Genomic DNA, 16596 nt, shown 5'->3' on the forward strand with positions numbered 1-16596 from the left:
ATTTATATGCTCCAGCTTGAGGGGGAGTGTTAGATATTGTGTTTATTTTATTTACATGTTCATTTGTATTTGGGCTTAGCCCACACTCTTATTATTATAAATACATTACCCTATGTGTATACACAGACACATAAGGGAGATTTCCCCTCATCTCTTTTACTATTTCATAGTTATCAATAAAATAATTTTTTCTCCTTAAGTAGTTCAAGTAAAACAACCAAATGATAAACAAATTTCATGTAATTGTTTCCCCAAAATTTATTACCACAGTACACATTCCGCATCTTTTGACAACTTCTAGCGGAATTTGCAGTCAACTGAATCACATTGTAGCCCCTCATCAGTTATCCCTTGTCCCTAATGTGTTAGGCCAGATGTTTCTTGAGCTGAGAGAGGGTTATTACTATAAGACCCATTGTTTGAGTTCAAAACAAAGATTCAATTCAAGCCCATGGGAGATTACCAACTTGAGATATTGGATGGTCTTCGATGGGTGAACTCTTCAAGAACCAGCTCTGCATCTCCGGTGCCTTTGATAGCAATGTCTACCTGTACATTTTCACTGTTTGGTGATTACAATATGATGGACTGACAGGCTCTTCCTCCAAAAAAAAAAACAGAAAACTCCCCTAGGTCCAAGGATTCATCGTGGTTTTCTTGATGTAACTGATAGAGTATCCCCCTTTTGTTTCTTCCTCTTCAACCACCAAATGTGGCTGACTGCACTTTTCTGTCCAAGAATGAACCTTGGTATTATTGCAGAGCATTCTGACCTACTCCCTTGCATGGTTTTCTTGACATGCTTGATTGAGTGTGTATCAATCTCCACTTAAATACATTTTGCATGTGTGATTTCTTGCTTTTGCATCCACCTTTCCAATATCTTGATCTCTTGTATTCCCTCAATCTTCTTCATGTGAGAGGGATGTGTCTCCCCACCCTTTCCTCATCTTTAACGTTCTTCCCCTCACGAATGATTTCTTGATTCTAAAAGAAAGTGCTGTTAGAGCTTCCAAGAATGATGTTGTACTGCACCTCAATTGGCTGCCTCCCTCATAAAGCCACTTTTTTCATATTCTTGCCCTTGAACACTGATTTTTTCTCACCATCTGAAAACTCATTTCCTTTCTTGAATTCAAGAAGTTATTCTTTGATTTGCCTCATGTCTACCAAACGCTTCCTTATGAAAACCATTCCTGTTTTTAAACCTGACTTAAAGAGTTTAGAATAGCTAAAACTGTTTTTATTTCACTTAAAACTTCTATAACAACATACTACTGTATTTATAGGATACAGTAGTTCAGAATACCAAAAATGATGAAACCCCTAAAAAACCTAATAGAAAGTTCCCCCACATAAATATAAATATTAATAATAATAAATAACATTACATTTCAACACTCTCCCTAAAACAGGAGCATATAGATCATATGCACCAAGCTTGAAACATATAAATTGAATTCAAGGCTCCTTAGAGATTTGGTCAGAATGTCTGGGAATTGTTCATCAGAGTTGACAAACTCAGTAACAAGATCTTTGGACAACAACTTCTCTCTAATAAAATGACAACCAATCTCTATGTATTTTGTTCTCTCACAAAACACTGGATTAGAGACAATGTGAAAGACTGTTGGGTTGTCAAGTACAACTTCATTTGCTGGTTTTCACAAAATTTCAACTCTTGAAGGAGTTGTCTAGTCTAATCCACACAAGTTTACATGTAGTTAGAGTCATAGATTGACATTCTACTTCAGCATTAGATCGAGCAACAACACTATGTTTCTTACTTTTCCAAGTAAAACACAATATCTTGTGGTAGATCTCCTGTCAATTGGACAACAAACCCAATCTGCATCACAATATCCTTGACTCGAGTGCTTCCCTTGTTCACATACAACAATCCCTGTCCTAGGTTCCCTTTTACATATAAATGCAAATCACTATATTCTAATGATCAACATGTGCATTTTGCATAAATTGACTCAACTCCCACCGAATAAAAAAGATTAAGTCTTGTTATGGTAATATAGATGAGTTTTCCAACCAGTCTTTCTATATCCCTCTAGGTCTAAGAAAATTTCACCTTGGTCTCTCATTAACTTTTGATTTGAGTCCATAGAACTATCAATGAGTTTGCAATTTGTTAGGCCTGTTTCCTCCAAAATATCGAAAGCATGTTTTCTTTGTCAAATGATGACACCTTTTTTTGATTGTGCCACTTCAATACCAAGGAAATATTTTAAACAACCCAAATCTTTGGTTTGAAAGTGATTGAACAAATGATTCTTTAATTGAGTAATTCTAATGACGTCATTTCATATAATAACAATATCATCAACATAAACCATAAGATAAACACATCTGTAAGGAGAAGAGTGACCATAAAACACTGAATGATCTGCCTCACATCGTTTCAATCCAAAATTTTGCACAACCTGACCAAATTTACCAAACCAAGCTTGAGGTGATTGTTTCAAGCCATAAGGGAATGATGTCATTTACAAACTAACCCAGACTCCCCCCTGAGCAACAAACCATGGAAGTTGTTCCATGTATATCTCCTCTTCTAGATCACCATAAAGAAAGGCATTTCAATGTTAAAGAGGCCATTGAAAGAGAAGGTTGTGCCAACATGACAGAGAACGAAAAGGATGAGAAACAGTGGTGACAAAAACTGGGTTTTGAACCCGCAAGGAAGAAGAACCAAATAGGGTTTTTTCAAATTTTAGGGATTCTGATTGGGATTAGGTTCCTTGATATGGGGTTTTTATTATTTTAATCAAAACCACTCAAAATTAAATCCTAACGAGCCAAATTAGATTTCAAAAACAGATTTCTTTAATTACATATTCCACATACCCTACTCTGCATCTGCCACATCAATTAATCAATCCATCTCACAGTGATAAATCAGCTAAATTTTAACTCCGTTAATCTAATTTAACAACAGAGACTCAATTGCATTGATTTTTCACGTTTAAGGATCCAATTGAGACAAAAAAAAAAACAAAAAGACCTATTTGAGAAAACCCAACATAAATAGACATGATCAAAATGATTAAACCTAAAATTCAAAACATCAAGAAAAAAAATAGCAAATTTTCAACAAAGTTTTTTAAAATTTACTCTTGGACATGCTAGCTAAACTGCAGCTACTAAAGTAGAAAAAAAGGCTATTTCCAGCTCATTTCCCCATAAAGGCTGGAGTCTTTACATCCAAGAAAGTAATTATTTTCCTTGAAAGAGAAGCTAATTTGAATACCAAACTTACCAAGTCATGTGAAGATTCTTTTAATTCAGATAAAACAGTTGCTGAATCTGATCTTATGGGACAATTAAATACCTGAAAACAGCAACACAATGACTTTTAGCATCAATGAAAAGCAAGAATGTCTACGATTAACTCCCAAGGTTATATGACAATGTTGACTGATTACCACAAAACCCGCAAATGTTAATCCACTCTCCACGGTATCCCTATCCATGCTTCTAGCTTCACTGACCTTCAAACATAAATATAATAAGCAACAATAAAGACAAGCAAGTGTTGAAAATAATTAATGAAGCAACAAAATGGTAAAGAAGGGAACCAAGCATTCTTCAATAGAGAACATGGGAAAGTGCAGTTCTCTGACTTAGTTATACTTAACTTTCAAATCAACATTGGCCAAATAATAGAAAAGGGGAAATTAACTTAAATGTCAAACTGTACAAAAATAGGTCTCATTAGAATTTAAAGCCAAAATAGACACACAAGGAACATGTTTTCCAATCAACAATATTTACCAACTTCAACAAATAAAATACGGCAGTAAACAAAAATAATTGTTCTTGTTCTCCGTTCATAATGGAATATACAGAGGAGAAAGGTTCATAAAATAATGGAAAACCCATAATATACTCACTGTCATGTCAGCAAGGGACTTGTAGGCCAGAGCAAGAACACGAGACCCTTGACGTGTGTACATTTTGTAGGTCTCAACATATGATGGTGGTATCTCAATGAGTCTGTCTTGTATAACTTCTGGAGCACCCTGAAATAAAAGGTCATAGGAGTTTCTGAGAGGGAAACAATAAAGGAAACAACACCGTAACTCACTGGTTAAGAAAGAAGCAGGCTTTAAAGTAGCACCAAACCAGTCCACTCAAACATTTTACCAACTTAATATGCATAAAAAGCTCTAGGAAAATGAAAAAGTCTACTGGTTAGCCAACATTAATAGAACCAACAACCAAATCCCAGAAACCAGAAAACAAAATAATGAATTTACAATTTGCCAATAACTTACCAAATCAACACTTGCTGCAGCACATACATATCTTTTGTAGGAGTTCGACGTGAGAAGGAATGTTTTTTATTAACAAACTAGGGTATTACTTACAATTTTAAATATATAAATCTGCCAACACGTACATCAGAAACAGATTATGGACCTAACGCACTCTCAAAGCTAGCTTAATGCTGTGTTTGTTTTAGGGTTATGTACTGCAGATGATGATTTGAGCGGATAAATTTGCGGTTTAATCTACGTTCGTTTTCATGGATATTGAAGCGATGATTGGCAAAGACTTGTGAGATATACAAATTTTTCATTCTTAGCTGACAGGGGAGATTTGAGGATGGTTATAGTGAAAAGGCATTTTTACCCCATGTAACAATGTATGAAAATGAAGAGAATATGCTTTTGATATGTGGAAAAAGCAGGCTGCATGCACTTGATGAGAGAATCCATTCCAACTACGAAACTTAGTTTTAATAATAATAATAATAAATATCATAAAAATAATAATAATTATTATTATAATAATAACAATAATAATAATACAATTTCTTTTTCTTGTTAAAAATTAATTTTAATTGTTTTCACTCTTTATAATAATTTTTACAATTATATATAATATTAACAATTATCATTTTATATTACTTTTGCTACTAAAGATATTTTAATAATTTTCAATTTTTATCCATTAACCCATTTTTTTCTGTCACATCTATCAAATCTACACTAATTTTCACACACTTTACTTTTAAATCTCCTCTCACTCAGCTCCAAATCCCTTCAGAAAAACAACAATTAATTTACTCTCAAATCCCTTCAAATTCATTTATTCTCTCTCCTCCAAATTCATCCTCTAAAGTGAATGCAGCCTAAGGGAATAAATTTTAACCACATTTCTAGCCAATGTGGAACATTAAAACATTTAACATAAGTCAATCAAACTGAAGACAACCAAGGGTAACATGCCCAGTATAATTTTATTTTCATTTTATAGGCCCTAATTTTTAAAAGGTGATTTTTTTTCATTTTACAAAATTTGATGGATTCTTTCAATTAATTTCCTTATTAATTTCAAAAAGAAAAGGATTAGTAAACAGAGAAGCAGCAATCCTTATATACAAAGATAGCATAAATAATATGATACAAATTATCATTTACAATACACACATTTACATAGAGGGAGTAATAAAGAGAGAATTCAATAGAAAACTATTCTTCACAATTTAGGCTTTTGACAGATTGTCAATATTAGCCCTGAAACCTCTTACGAGAGCCATCCCCTACTAATACAAGACATGCCTTAATCATACAAGGAAAAACCCACCAGAAGATTTAAACTTAAAACACAAATCTTAAAAGGAAAGCTTTTAAATAGCAAATGGTATTTCAAAACATTGAAAACGAAAACAATATGCTTTCTGGACTTTATTAATTCTTACATGAAATATTTGAAGTTAGCAAAAAATATTTGAGCACCATACTTTGATGATTACTTAACACACCTGGCTATTTTTCCAATCAATTTTCCATTTCCCCAACTCAGACTTTATTGACCATTTCATAATATTAGGATATTTATCCTACTTTATCATAATTATATTGTGTTTAGGGTTAAACTTATTAGCATGATTATATTGTGTCTAGGATTACCCTAATTATCATGTACTCTGATATCAATTTATTCTTATAAATAGAAGATTGTGAGAGGAATCAATCAAGCCCTCTAGAATTATTCTCCAGTTTATTCCTTAAGTTGGTATCAGAGCGGGACCCACTCTGGTTTCTGTCTCGTAACAATTGACTGGCACCATTGTCCACCGTTGCCCGCCGCTGTCCGCCACAGCCACCTTCCGCCACCGAACGCCACCGGACACCATCGTCCGCCATCCACCGGCCACCGCCGCCGGCCACCGACTCCGGCCAATGTCTCCGACCACCGCCCGTCCACCGTCACAATTTTGTCTATCTAAACCCTTATTTCTTGTTTCTCGCTAGTAGGATTCGTCTTCTTCATGGATGGCGTCTGGTATTACTGTTTGTAAAAGGATGGGTCACACTCAAGAAAATTGTTATTCCTTACATGGTTTTCCTTCCAAAATCGTCAATATTTCAAAAATTAAAAACTTCCACTCCGAAGACTGAAACTTCCACTTCTAAGTTCACCAAGAATTGAATATCAAGAGTATTTAAGGTTAAAGTCTAACAACTTGGCACAAACATCTCAATCTCCCATTACATCATCAGCCTACACTTCTTAATCCATAGAAGGTCAAAATTCATGGGTATGACTCAGGTGCTTCTGATCACATTTCTAATAATTCTTATTTATTTCTTTTCGAGAAAAACCTCATTTCATAACCCTTGCAAATGGATCTAAAACTTCCTCCAAAGGAGTCGGTCATGTTTCCTTGTCTCCCTCCCTAAATCTCAACTTTGTCCTTTTTGTCCCTAATTGTCCTTTTAATTTAATTTCCCTAAGCCAGTTGACCAAAATGTTAAATTGTTCAATAACCTTTGATCATAAATCTTTTGTTATACAGGAGCGTGGTTCGGGGAGACGGATTGGAGAAGGATATGAAGCTGGCAGATTATACCATTTTGGATCTCGTCCAAGGGTGTCTTGTGTTGCTGCTCCTAATCCTAAAGTGCTACATGATAGACTTGGCCATCCTTATTTGTCCAAATTAAAAAAGATGTGTCCTGAACTTAGTGGTCTCCAAACCTTAGGATGTGAGTCATGTCAATTAGGAATACATGTTAGATCTTCCTTTCCTAAAAGGTCTCAATCAACATGTAATTCTAGTTTTTCCATCATCCATTCTGATATATGGGGACCTAGTCATATCTCCTCCTTGGGTTTTAGATATTTTGTTACCTTTATTGATGAATATTCAAGATGTACTTGGNTTTATCTTATGAAAAATCGTTATGAATTGTTAGCTATCTTTACATCNTTTTTGAATGAAATCAAGAATCAATTTGGCCAAGTAATCAAAATATTAAGTGATAATGCAAAAGAGTAATTCTCATCCCCATTTTCTATCATCTTGAGTTCCCATGGTATCTTACATCAGTCTACTTGTCCTCATACATTGCAGCAAAATGGTACAACAGAACGAAAAAATAGACACTTCGTTGAAACTGCTCGTGCCCATATTCATGTCCATCACTGGGGGATACCATCTTAACTGCATGTTATCTTATTAATAGGATGCCCATTTTGTTTCCTAATGATCCCCTCTTTCACACATCTCCCCGAGTGTTTGGTTGTGTATGTTTTGTTCATGACATGTCTCCAGGTCTAGACAAACTCTCCGCTCGCACTCTCAAATGTGTCTTCTTAGGCTATTCTCGACTTCAAAAAGGATATCAGTGGTACCCTCCTGAAACTAAGAAGTATTACATGTATGCCAATGTCACATTCTTTGAACAGACTCCTTACTTCTCTCCATCTGTTCAGGATGTTTCTATCCTCCAGCAGGTCCTTCCTATTCAATGGTTGAGTCAAATAGCTCTACTGTATCTGTCATTCCATGTCTTGATCACCATCCTCCTGCACCCGTTTCTCCACAAACTGAGATCACCCCACACAGGACGACCCCAATGGATAGTCCACCTCCCCAAGACAATGGTGAATCTCCTACTTCAGATTCTTCTCCTTCGTCACCTCATCACACACCTCCTGGTGAAAATGATTTTGCATGGCCTATTGCCCTCAGAAAAGGTACTCTTTCCACTCGAAGGTCCCTCCTGGTCAAAAAGGCTCTCGGGCAAGGATTGTTATTTGAAGATAAAGGAAGCATTCAGGTCTTTGGGTATTGTGGTGCAGATTGGGCAGGTTCGCCTATTGATAGAAGGTCTACTACAGGTAATTGTGTTTTTCGGGAGGAAACATTATTTCATGGAAAAGTAAGAATCAGAATGTAGTAGCTCGATCAACTGAAGCCGAGTATAGGGCAATGGCGTCACTAACATATGAACTTATATGGGTGAAACAATTCCTTCAAGAGCTTAAATTCTGTGACATCCATACTACGAAGATGTATTGCGACAACAAGCTGCTCTCCACATTGCATCCAATCTAGTGTTTCATGAGAGGACTAAACATATGGAAATTGATTGTCATTTTGTTCATGAAAAGTTGTTGACGAAAGAAATATGTACTGAGTTTATTGGATCAAACGATCAACTCGCAGATGTATTGACTAAATCATTAAGGGGTCCTCGGATTGAGTTTATTTGTTCCAAGCTTGGTACATACAATTTGTATGCTCCAACTTGAGGGGTAGTGTTAGGATATTTATCCTACTTTATCATAATTATATTGTGTTTAAGATTATTCTAATTATCATGATTATATTGTGTTTAGGATTACTCTAATTATCATGATTATATTGTGTCTAGGATTACCCTAATTATCATGTACTCTTGTATTAATTTATTCTTATAAATAGAAGATTGTGAGAGGGATCAATCAAGCCCTCTAGAATTATTCTCCAGTTTAATCCTCAAGTCATAACAATCCAAAATAAAAGATACTACAGAGCATTTTACTTGGGGAGTATAAATGCCCAAGTCATGGTTTCATTGACTATAAGCCAAAGTATATAATACCCAATAAGCAACTAAAATCAATAATATTTGAGGCATGCAAACAATGAGTAATCCACAAACCTTCACAAAGGAGAAAAATTCATCCTGAATGCGAACAACAACTGCCATTCGTTTTAGGTGAGATGAAAAATGGTACCGATGAACAATTTGGACAGGATGGCCATTTCCCCTGAATTTTGAGAACATTTCAGGATAAAACAAAAATGAGAAAGGGTTTTAGAAATACAAACAAGATGGATACATTAATAAGGAAAAAGAAAGAACAATGAAGCATTTGAAACCCAAGAAATAACAATTGCTTTTTTTTAATCACTATATTCCCTTGTCAATGTAAACCAGGTTGCCAATCATGACTGGCAACAATAAAATTTAATGAGCCAAAATATCATAAATTTCCAAGCCATAAAATTTGACCTTGCACATGATTAGAAAAGACAATCTTTTAGCTGCACAGAGAATAAAGCATAATTTACATATTAAAAGTAAGCAGCAACAATTTATTTACCTCTTCGGTACAGCCTTGTCATCAGATTTATAACTCCAGTCAATTCCTTTGAGTGCAGCCTTCTCGAGAGGATCACCAACCTGGGGAAATTAATGAATTCATTAATAAGAATATAATAATAGCAACAAACAACAGCAGATGTAAAAGGAGCAAACACACAAAGCCCTTCCAGCTCTAAACCCAGAATCATGAAGATCCACTGTTAAAGCATAGAAAATTAGTATAACCTAGAAAAGATAGAATATGGAGTGACAGATTCGCAGAAACAAAAAGAGAAGATTCCTTTCCGAAGTCTAGAAACAAAAAGGTTTTTATTTTTTATTCCAAAACTTTGACTTAGGCATGTAGCATGACACCAATCAAGTAACTTCTAACAGAATGTCAAAAAGTGATTACACTGATATCAATCAAATAAAAAGGAAAACATGATAAGATGAGAGGCAAATCTCGGTTACAGAAATGGCTCCAAAAAAGTCAACTGGATAAAGAAAGAGAAATGAAGAATTCCTTTGCATAAACTTTTCAAGAATCCTATTCTACTATTTCACAAAAGAACACTTATGGGTCAGGCAGCCATGGTCTTAAAGTTTAATACTCATTTCTTTACTAAATTTTGCATTCCATAAACTATAAAAGGCAACATTATAGGAGGAGAAAAATATAATTGGAGAAAAATATTGACTACGAAATATACTCTTGTCTGTTTAACATGGGAACAGATTTTCTGCCGTGAATTTGCCACTGCGTGAGATCCTAACTCCTAAATAAATTCATGAATATGACAATGGTGACAAATGTCAAGTTTTTTTTCCATTAGAAGGATCCATTTCGTTCAATACTATAGCCAAGCCTAGAAACTAAGTTTCAATTTAATCACACCAGGCAGAGAGGCATACCAGCTTATTCTCAACAAACACCAATGCATGGCAAGAAGCCAGGATTTCAACTGTTCGTACAGGCACTCTACTTGTATCAGACTCCAAATCTGTAGTTCCATTCAACCCAACAACTCCAGAAAATTCCTACAAAATGGGAATTAAAAAGTTAGACCGCAAACAATGGCCTAAAGGATAAACCAATATCATTGTCTAATATGGGCATACCATATCATCAGATGTAAGTGTCCCTGTCTTGTCAAAACAACATATATCAACCTGTATGGCAAGGTATGTACAAGAAATTATATAAAAAAACTGTCATATGATCTATATACCAAACAAGGTACATGAGTAGAAACGTTTTGTCAGGCCTCCAGGTACCTTTCCAGCAAATGGTATCCGAAAAGGCTCTGTGCAAAAAATCCCACGCCGTGCCAGGGCAATAAGAGAAGTATTAACAGCTATTGATAATTCCATTGGTAACTCAGGAGGTATCACAGAAGTAACAATAAGTGAACAACTTAGTATTAGTTTATACTTGCTCCTTGTGGGATCTTCAAGCCCCTGCAAGCAAAAACATTAACAATTTATCAAGCCATATCACAATTGACGATTAAGATCATACCATCTAAACCATGCATCTGTAGAGCAGCATTACCTTAACAAGCACATAACCAGCAGCAATAAGAGCAAACACAACCAAGAATAAAATGAACAATCCACTTTCCCAGCTATTGGCAGTGACCTAGTCAAATCAGAAATAACAAGAAAAATTATCAAACCAACACTGAAATAAAAAAAATCAGCCTCGGTAAGGTTTATATCACTTTACCCTTTCTGTCGAGAATAAGATTGTTCGCATCAACTTTCCTTGACTTGTTTCAAAACCCGTTCTCAGGACAACAGCCAAGCAGCCACCGTCAGGAGTTTTAAGAGGAAAACTCTGACTCCAACAAAATTAAAAATAAAATGAGAAGCATGAACAATAGCTGAACAATAAACAAAAAACAAAATTTCCCAGCTTGAATATAACCTTATCTGGGGTATGCTGCAATATTTTTGTCCCACCGAACAAAACATGGCTTTTATCACGCTTTGCTGACAATTTCTCCTCCATACCCCTACCCGCAATTGAAATCTAAGAGAATAAACATATCTGAATAAGATTCATGCAAGAGAACAACATGACAAAATAAGGTCCAGTCTCCATAGACTCGTCAGAGATGTATTTAGATATACCAGCCAACCATAATATTAAAGATTTCTATACGAAGCTTATTTATTCCTTTATGTGAAAGAAGGAGCAAATACAATTTAACGAATTTTGCATGTTCAGATATATAATAATATAAACAAGTAAACCGGATTCAGGGACATGCATAAGCATTTAATTTTTTGAAATAACAAACTGAAGTCAGTATTAATGCTCTGTATGACAATCATCAATGAAGTTGGACTATAATATTAAATAAAAATAGAGAGAGCAGGAAAATAATTATGCGGCACAACTATGGCTCAACAGTATCCAAAGCACAAACTAAATATTAACAGTATGACAAGTTGATCAGCTTCCTGGGAGAAATCAAATATCGTTGACTTTTAGATATTCAAGACTAAAAGCAGCATAGAAGTATGCAGAGAAATACTCCAGAAGTAATTACTGCCAAAGATATCCAAACCAATTAACAAATAAAAATGCAATTTTGGCAATCAGACAAGAATCAACTACACAGAATTTAAGAAAATAAGTCCCCTCCCAACAAAACAATTTATACTTCTAATTATATCATATATCCATAGGCTATCACACAAATACTTTAGTGAGTAGTTCAGAAAAGAGTAACACCTTCCATTGAGGAGTAGACTCGCCTGTGAGGATAGCTTCATTCACAATCACACTTCCAGCCAATATAAGCATGTCTGCTGGTACAGACTTCTCCTCCCCATTCTGACTAGAAGAGCGGCCTATGGAGACAACATCCCCGGGCAAAAGGTCTGTACCAGAGAGTTTAACCCACCTATAATCCAAATATAAATGAAAGTATTAAACTTTTACTCCTCTAAATCCAAAATATGGATTATTAATTATTAAAAAAGAGATAGCATACTTGCCACAGCGATGTACCATTAGGATCTGACTATCCACTCTAACACGTCTCAACTCAGTTAGAGTTTTCAACCTACTTTTCGCCATGGTTGACTCAAACATAAAGAGCATAAATAGAGTGAACAAACTGTAATACCAATATTCATCCAAACACCAGAGCCCCACACAAAAAACCTGGTCATAATATAAACAAGAACAAGTCAAAGAGTTTGCTTGAAGATTTCAGACAAAAAACAGAAAACTAAATATTATTTAACAAAGGGTACCTGAAATACGAAAAAAGGCTCCATGCAATGCTCTTTCATTAATTTCTGAAATGTTGGTTGAGGATAATCAAATCTAGAAGATCAATACGTAGAAAATTATTAGAGAGAAAAACTAAAGCAACATAATGCAAATAAATCAGATGATGCATGTCTTCTTGAGAGAGAACAAAATCAAGAATCAACAAAATTACCAAAATTAGGGTATTACATCTAAGCCAAGCCAAGTCCAATTCATAAATATTATGAATTAAAAATGATGTTTTAAAGAATTATAAAATGGCCAGAGAATAAGGAAACCCACACATTCCGTCCCCATTTCTCAGTAGCTGCAAGAACTTTAGCTTCAGAGCCATGGCCACTGCATTTGATGTAACATCCAAATGTTTCTTTGGTAGGGTAGGAAAGCTTGCAAAATGTTCCCTTCTCCTTTGAATACACAAAACATTGTTTTCTAAAATCAAAGTAGTTCTCTTCCAAATCCGCAGCTGATGAAGAACCTGCAGACTGCATAACTAAGAACTTTACTATGATAGACAAATCAAAGGAAGGGCCTCTAAAAGATGAAGAAAGAGAAATAAAATTTCTTATCAAAACACAAACTGTAAAAGTCAACAACAATGTAAAAAGGGGCGAGCTGGATTAACAAACCGAACAATTAAAATAATGCCAACAAACATACTCAGAAAATTGCATACACGCAGCACAGTTTACTTTTGAAAGTATTGACATAAAAGGCATCACAGACTAACAATTATGAATTCTTGCAGAATATGCATTAACAAGAACATGAGATAAAAATTATACAATAAATTTCAAACATAAAATTATGAAAATATTATGCATATATGTACATCTATTCTTCTTTTCCAACCCGAAAAGCTATCCTCCTAAAAATCACGAAATATAAAATCAAGAACAAACACATCAAGCTAGCAATGTGGTCAATCTGAATATATATCCAACCCAGTAAACCCTCTAAAATTGTTTTTATATGATAGAAACACGGTATTCTAGAATTCAACAGAAAACTTGCAGAACTTCAACAGTTTGCCCCTCCTTGATCCAAAGGTCTCAGTCTTGATTCCACTCTAAAATTGAAAAGATTTCTGTTTTCAGTTTGAGAGTCAGAGTGACTAGTTTGTACTTCGAGTGAAAAAGCCAATTTACAAAAGTGATCAGCTCAGGCATTTATAGCCGTACAGAAAGGAACAGAAAATTTTGAAAAAGAATTTTCAATCAAAAATTACCCAAGATGCTCCTAATGTGAGCATCCATGTGTAACTGGCTTTCTTTTTCTCTCAGTTGTACTTGAAGGATTCCTTCCAACTCCTCCATGCAATATGTGGATGACTTAAATTTTTGACAAAACGAGAATCATTCAGTGAATAATGGAGATATGATGCCAGTAGATAGATATCCGGTATGTCAATAGAAAGAAAGAGGAATGTCTCCCCATAATACACCAGCAATATTCTCCTTACAAAAAATTGTCCTATCTCAAGCATCATAAAAAGGTTAAGATTGCTCTATCCATAAGAGGTAGCAATGAAAAGAAGCCCTTGAACCTTTTGCCTTTCCTCCAAACCATAGTTCAAAACCTCTGAATTGGCATATGAAGAATGCTCTAAAATCTATTCACAATTTTAATTAGTACTAATCTAGTCAAGTACTACAGAAAAATAATATACCAACCCCCTTCTGAGGCAATTGACCCACTAATTTAGTACCACCTTACCAAAACTTGATGGTTTTCCTGGGATATATTCCATGCACAAACTCCACCACTCACCCCAAACCAAAGAAAAACAGATAGCCAAGTATCTAAGTGTGGCAATTCATCAGCATTCTATAAAAGTTATTATTTCATTACATGCTATTCCAAGGAAATTACTCAAGAAAATCGCAGTCACCACAAGGATGGAAAGGGCTACCGTTAGCTTGTATGGAGCATGGGTCTTATAAATACCCATCCCCACCATTGCAAACTTCACTTTTGAACATAATGGGAATTTGATTTCTGTTAGAAACTCCAAATAAAAATTCTCTCTCAAAAGTCCAAGCTAGAGAGTCTAAAGGAACCGCCTCTAGCCACCTTCCAAGCACACTCCTCCATTCTCTCATTTCTCCACCTTATCCATAGTGCTTCTCTTTCCTCCATGTTGCATTCTTTCATAGCCACATCCTCACACACGCGTTCTCCCACACCACGTCTTCAATTCGCTCTCTCGCGCATTCGAGAGAGCATCTTCCTTTTCACTCTCGCGTCCTCGAGAGCCTCATCTCACGCTCTCATCATTAGCTGAAAACACATCTCCATTCTCTCAAGAGTTCATCATCTCCAACCTTCATCCGACCTCAGATCTACCATATCTCCTCCGTTTTCACTGGTAAGCATCCTCCACCGATTAAAAACCTCCTTTCACCATTTTCGTCCATTTCTACAGATTGATTCCTCGTCTAGCACCATTTTCATCAATTGAAACCACTTTCAAAGCGATCCAAACCTTATCCTCGTTAAATCTCCAATTCTGACCGATTAATCAGTCTGATTTATGCTTCCTCACCATTCTAGGGTTTCCTTCGAGTCAGCCCTAGATCTAGAGCTTGTTCTTCTTTTTCGCTGCGTCATCCTCTGTCAAGGAAGCCGCGAGGATCCAGATCGCATTTGCATAGCCTCAAACGGTCTCAACTCCTCGGGCACTTCCATCACATGTAGCTCTTCGGCAGTTGAGACCCTCATTGACTATATATATGAACTAAATACTGCCTATAAGGCTTAGGCAATCCACCTTAAAAGCCTATTTTGCAAGTTGGGCTAGGCCTTGAGCATAGATAGTAAGAACCTTCCTTCTATAGCCATTGATACACGATATAAAGACAAATAAAAAGTCCGAATGAACTTAAAGGTAACAATTTAGCCGCCTCTTTCAAATTACGCAATGCATTTGCTTTAGTAAGAGGTTCACAAATTGTCCATCAAGAAAGATCATAATTTATTTTAAGTCCTCTTTCTAGAACTGAACCTTACAACATATCAAGATCCATCTTATATCAAGAACTAAACCCAAGACACTAACTGACTAACATACTCTTCCAATTTTCATTGCACTGAGCTTTAATCATCTTCCAGTACACTGTTTTAGTATGTATTATCATGCATAAAGTCAACATACTTTCCTCCTCTGAAATCCTGTTTTTCAACTCTTACTATCTTCCAAATGCAAAAAAAAAAATAAGAATAAGATAAACACTCTACCATGCTTCAATTCAACCATTAAAAAGTCGTCAGGACTTACACTTTTCCGAGAATGAAGCGGCACAACTTCTTTAGAACCCGAGAACTTAGCCGGGGTAATCTTGCAGGAATCAGCCTGGTCAATATTTTTAGCCTGAACACAAACCGAAGAAAAAAAAACCAAGATAACTATACACACACTTAGCAATAATTTGTAACCGATACAAAGAAAACAATTTACCTTGCTATAGTGAGCGAAACATTTGAAATCAACAGACCAACCAGTGAAGAGCCAAACGAGGATGTGAAGCGCAAGGAGCGCGCCTAAAACGATCGCCGCATCCACAAAGTCGAGGCTGGGAAGAATAACCGAAAGCCACACACCGTAAAGAATGGCGAAAGGCCAAACGTCAAGGCGCCACGGCAATTGCTTCTTCCTGAGCAAATCGACGCGGTCCACCACCTTGCCGCCGACTTGGAAACTCGACATCGAATCGCCGTTGGCTTTGGCCACCGGAGTAGTTAGGGTTTTGGATTACGAAGCGTTCTGAATCTCAGATCTGACCAAAAAGGTTCGGTTCTTTAACTGTTGATGATGAGAGCGGCTAGGTTCAACGCCTCGCCACTCGCGACGATTTGGTCTCCGTTTGCGAGCGAGCGACTCTTCTCACTAATTGATTACTACTTCTAAAGCTATTCTTTTTCCTCAAG

The 16596-nt window shown here is 35.9% G+C and overlaps 1 protein-coding gene across 2 annotated transcripts in view; it reads right to left on the reverse strand.

Annotated features, from left to right (window-relative positions):
- Positions 1-16375, reverse strand: part of LOC106752952 (probable manganese-transporting ATPase PDR2) — a 23602-nt gene extending 7227 nt beyond the window's left edge. Inside the window, exons 1-17 of one of the 2 annotated variants that reach the window (XM_014634730.2) lie at positions 16127-16375; positions 15947-16039; positions 12952-13154; positions 12651-12723; positions 12386-12558; positions 12124-12295; positions 11311-11415; positions 11110-11220; positions 10936-11022; positions 10659-10841; positions 10503-10553; positions 10296-10421; positions 9400-9479; positions 8955-9063; positions 3906-4034; positions 3438-3503; positions 3272-3343 (exon numbers count right to left, since the gene is read on the reverse strand). In XM_014634730.2, the coding sequence (XP_014490216.1) occupies positions 3272-3343; positions 3438-3503; positions 3906-4034; positions 8955-9063; positions 9400-9479; positions 10296-10421; positions 10503-10553; positions 10659-10841; positions 10936-11022; positions 11110-11220; positions 11311-11415; positions 12124-12295; positions 12386-12558; positions 12651-12723; positions 12952-13154; positions 15947-16039; positions 16127-16375 (2082 nt within the window). Of the gene's footprint in view, positions 1-3271; positions 3344-3437; positions 3504-3905; positions 4035-8954; positions 9064-9399; positions 9480-10295; positions 10422-10502; positions 10554-10658; positions 10842-10935; positions 11023-11109; positions 11221-11310; positions 11416-12123; positions 12296-12385; positions 12559-12648; positions 12724-12951; positions 13155-15946; positions 16040-16126 lie in introns of those variants that run through there. The other variant, XM_022777326.1, reaches the window with a different exon arrangement.
- Positions 16376-16596: the final 221 nt, after the last annotated feature.

The sequence above is a fragment of the Vigna radiata genome, unplaced genomic scaffold, assembly GCF_000741045.1.
Source record: "Vigna radiata var. radiata cultivar VC1973A unplaced genomic scaffold, Vradiata_ver6 scaffold_129, whole genome shotgun sequence".
Taxonomy (NCBI): Eukaryota; Viridiplantae; Streptophyta; class Magnoliopsida; order Fabales; family Fabaceae; genus Vigna; species Vigna radiata.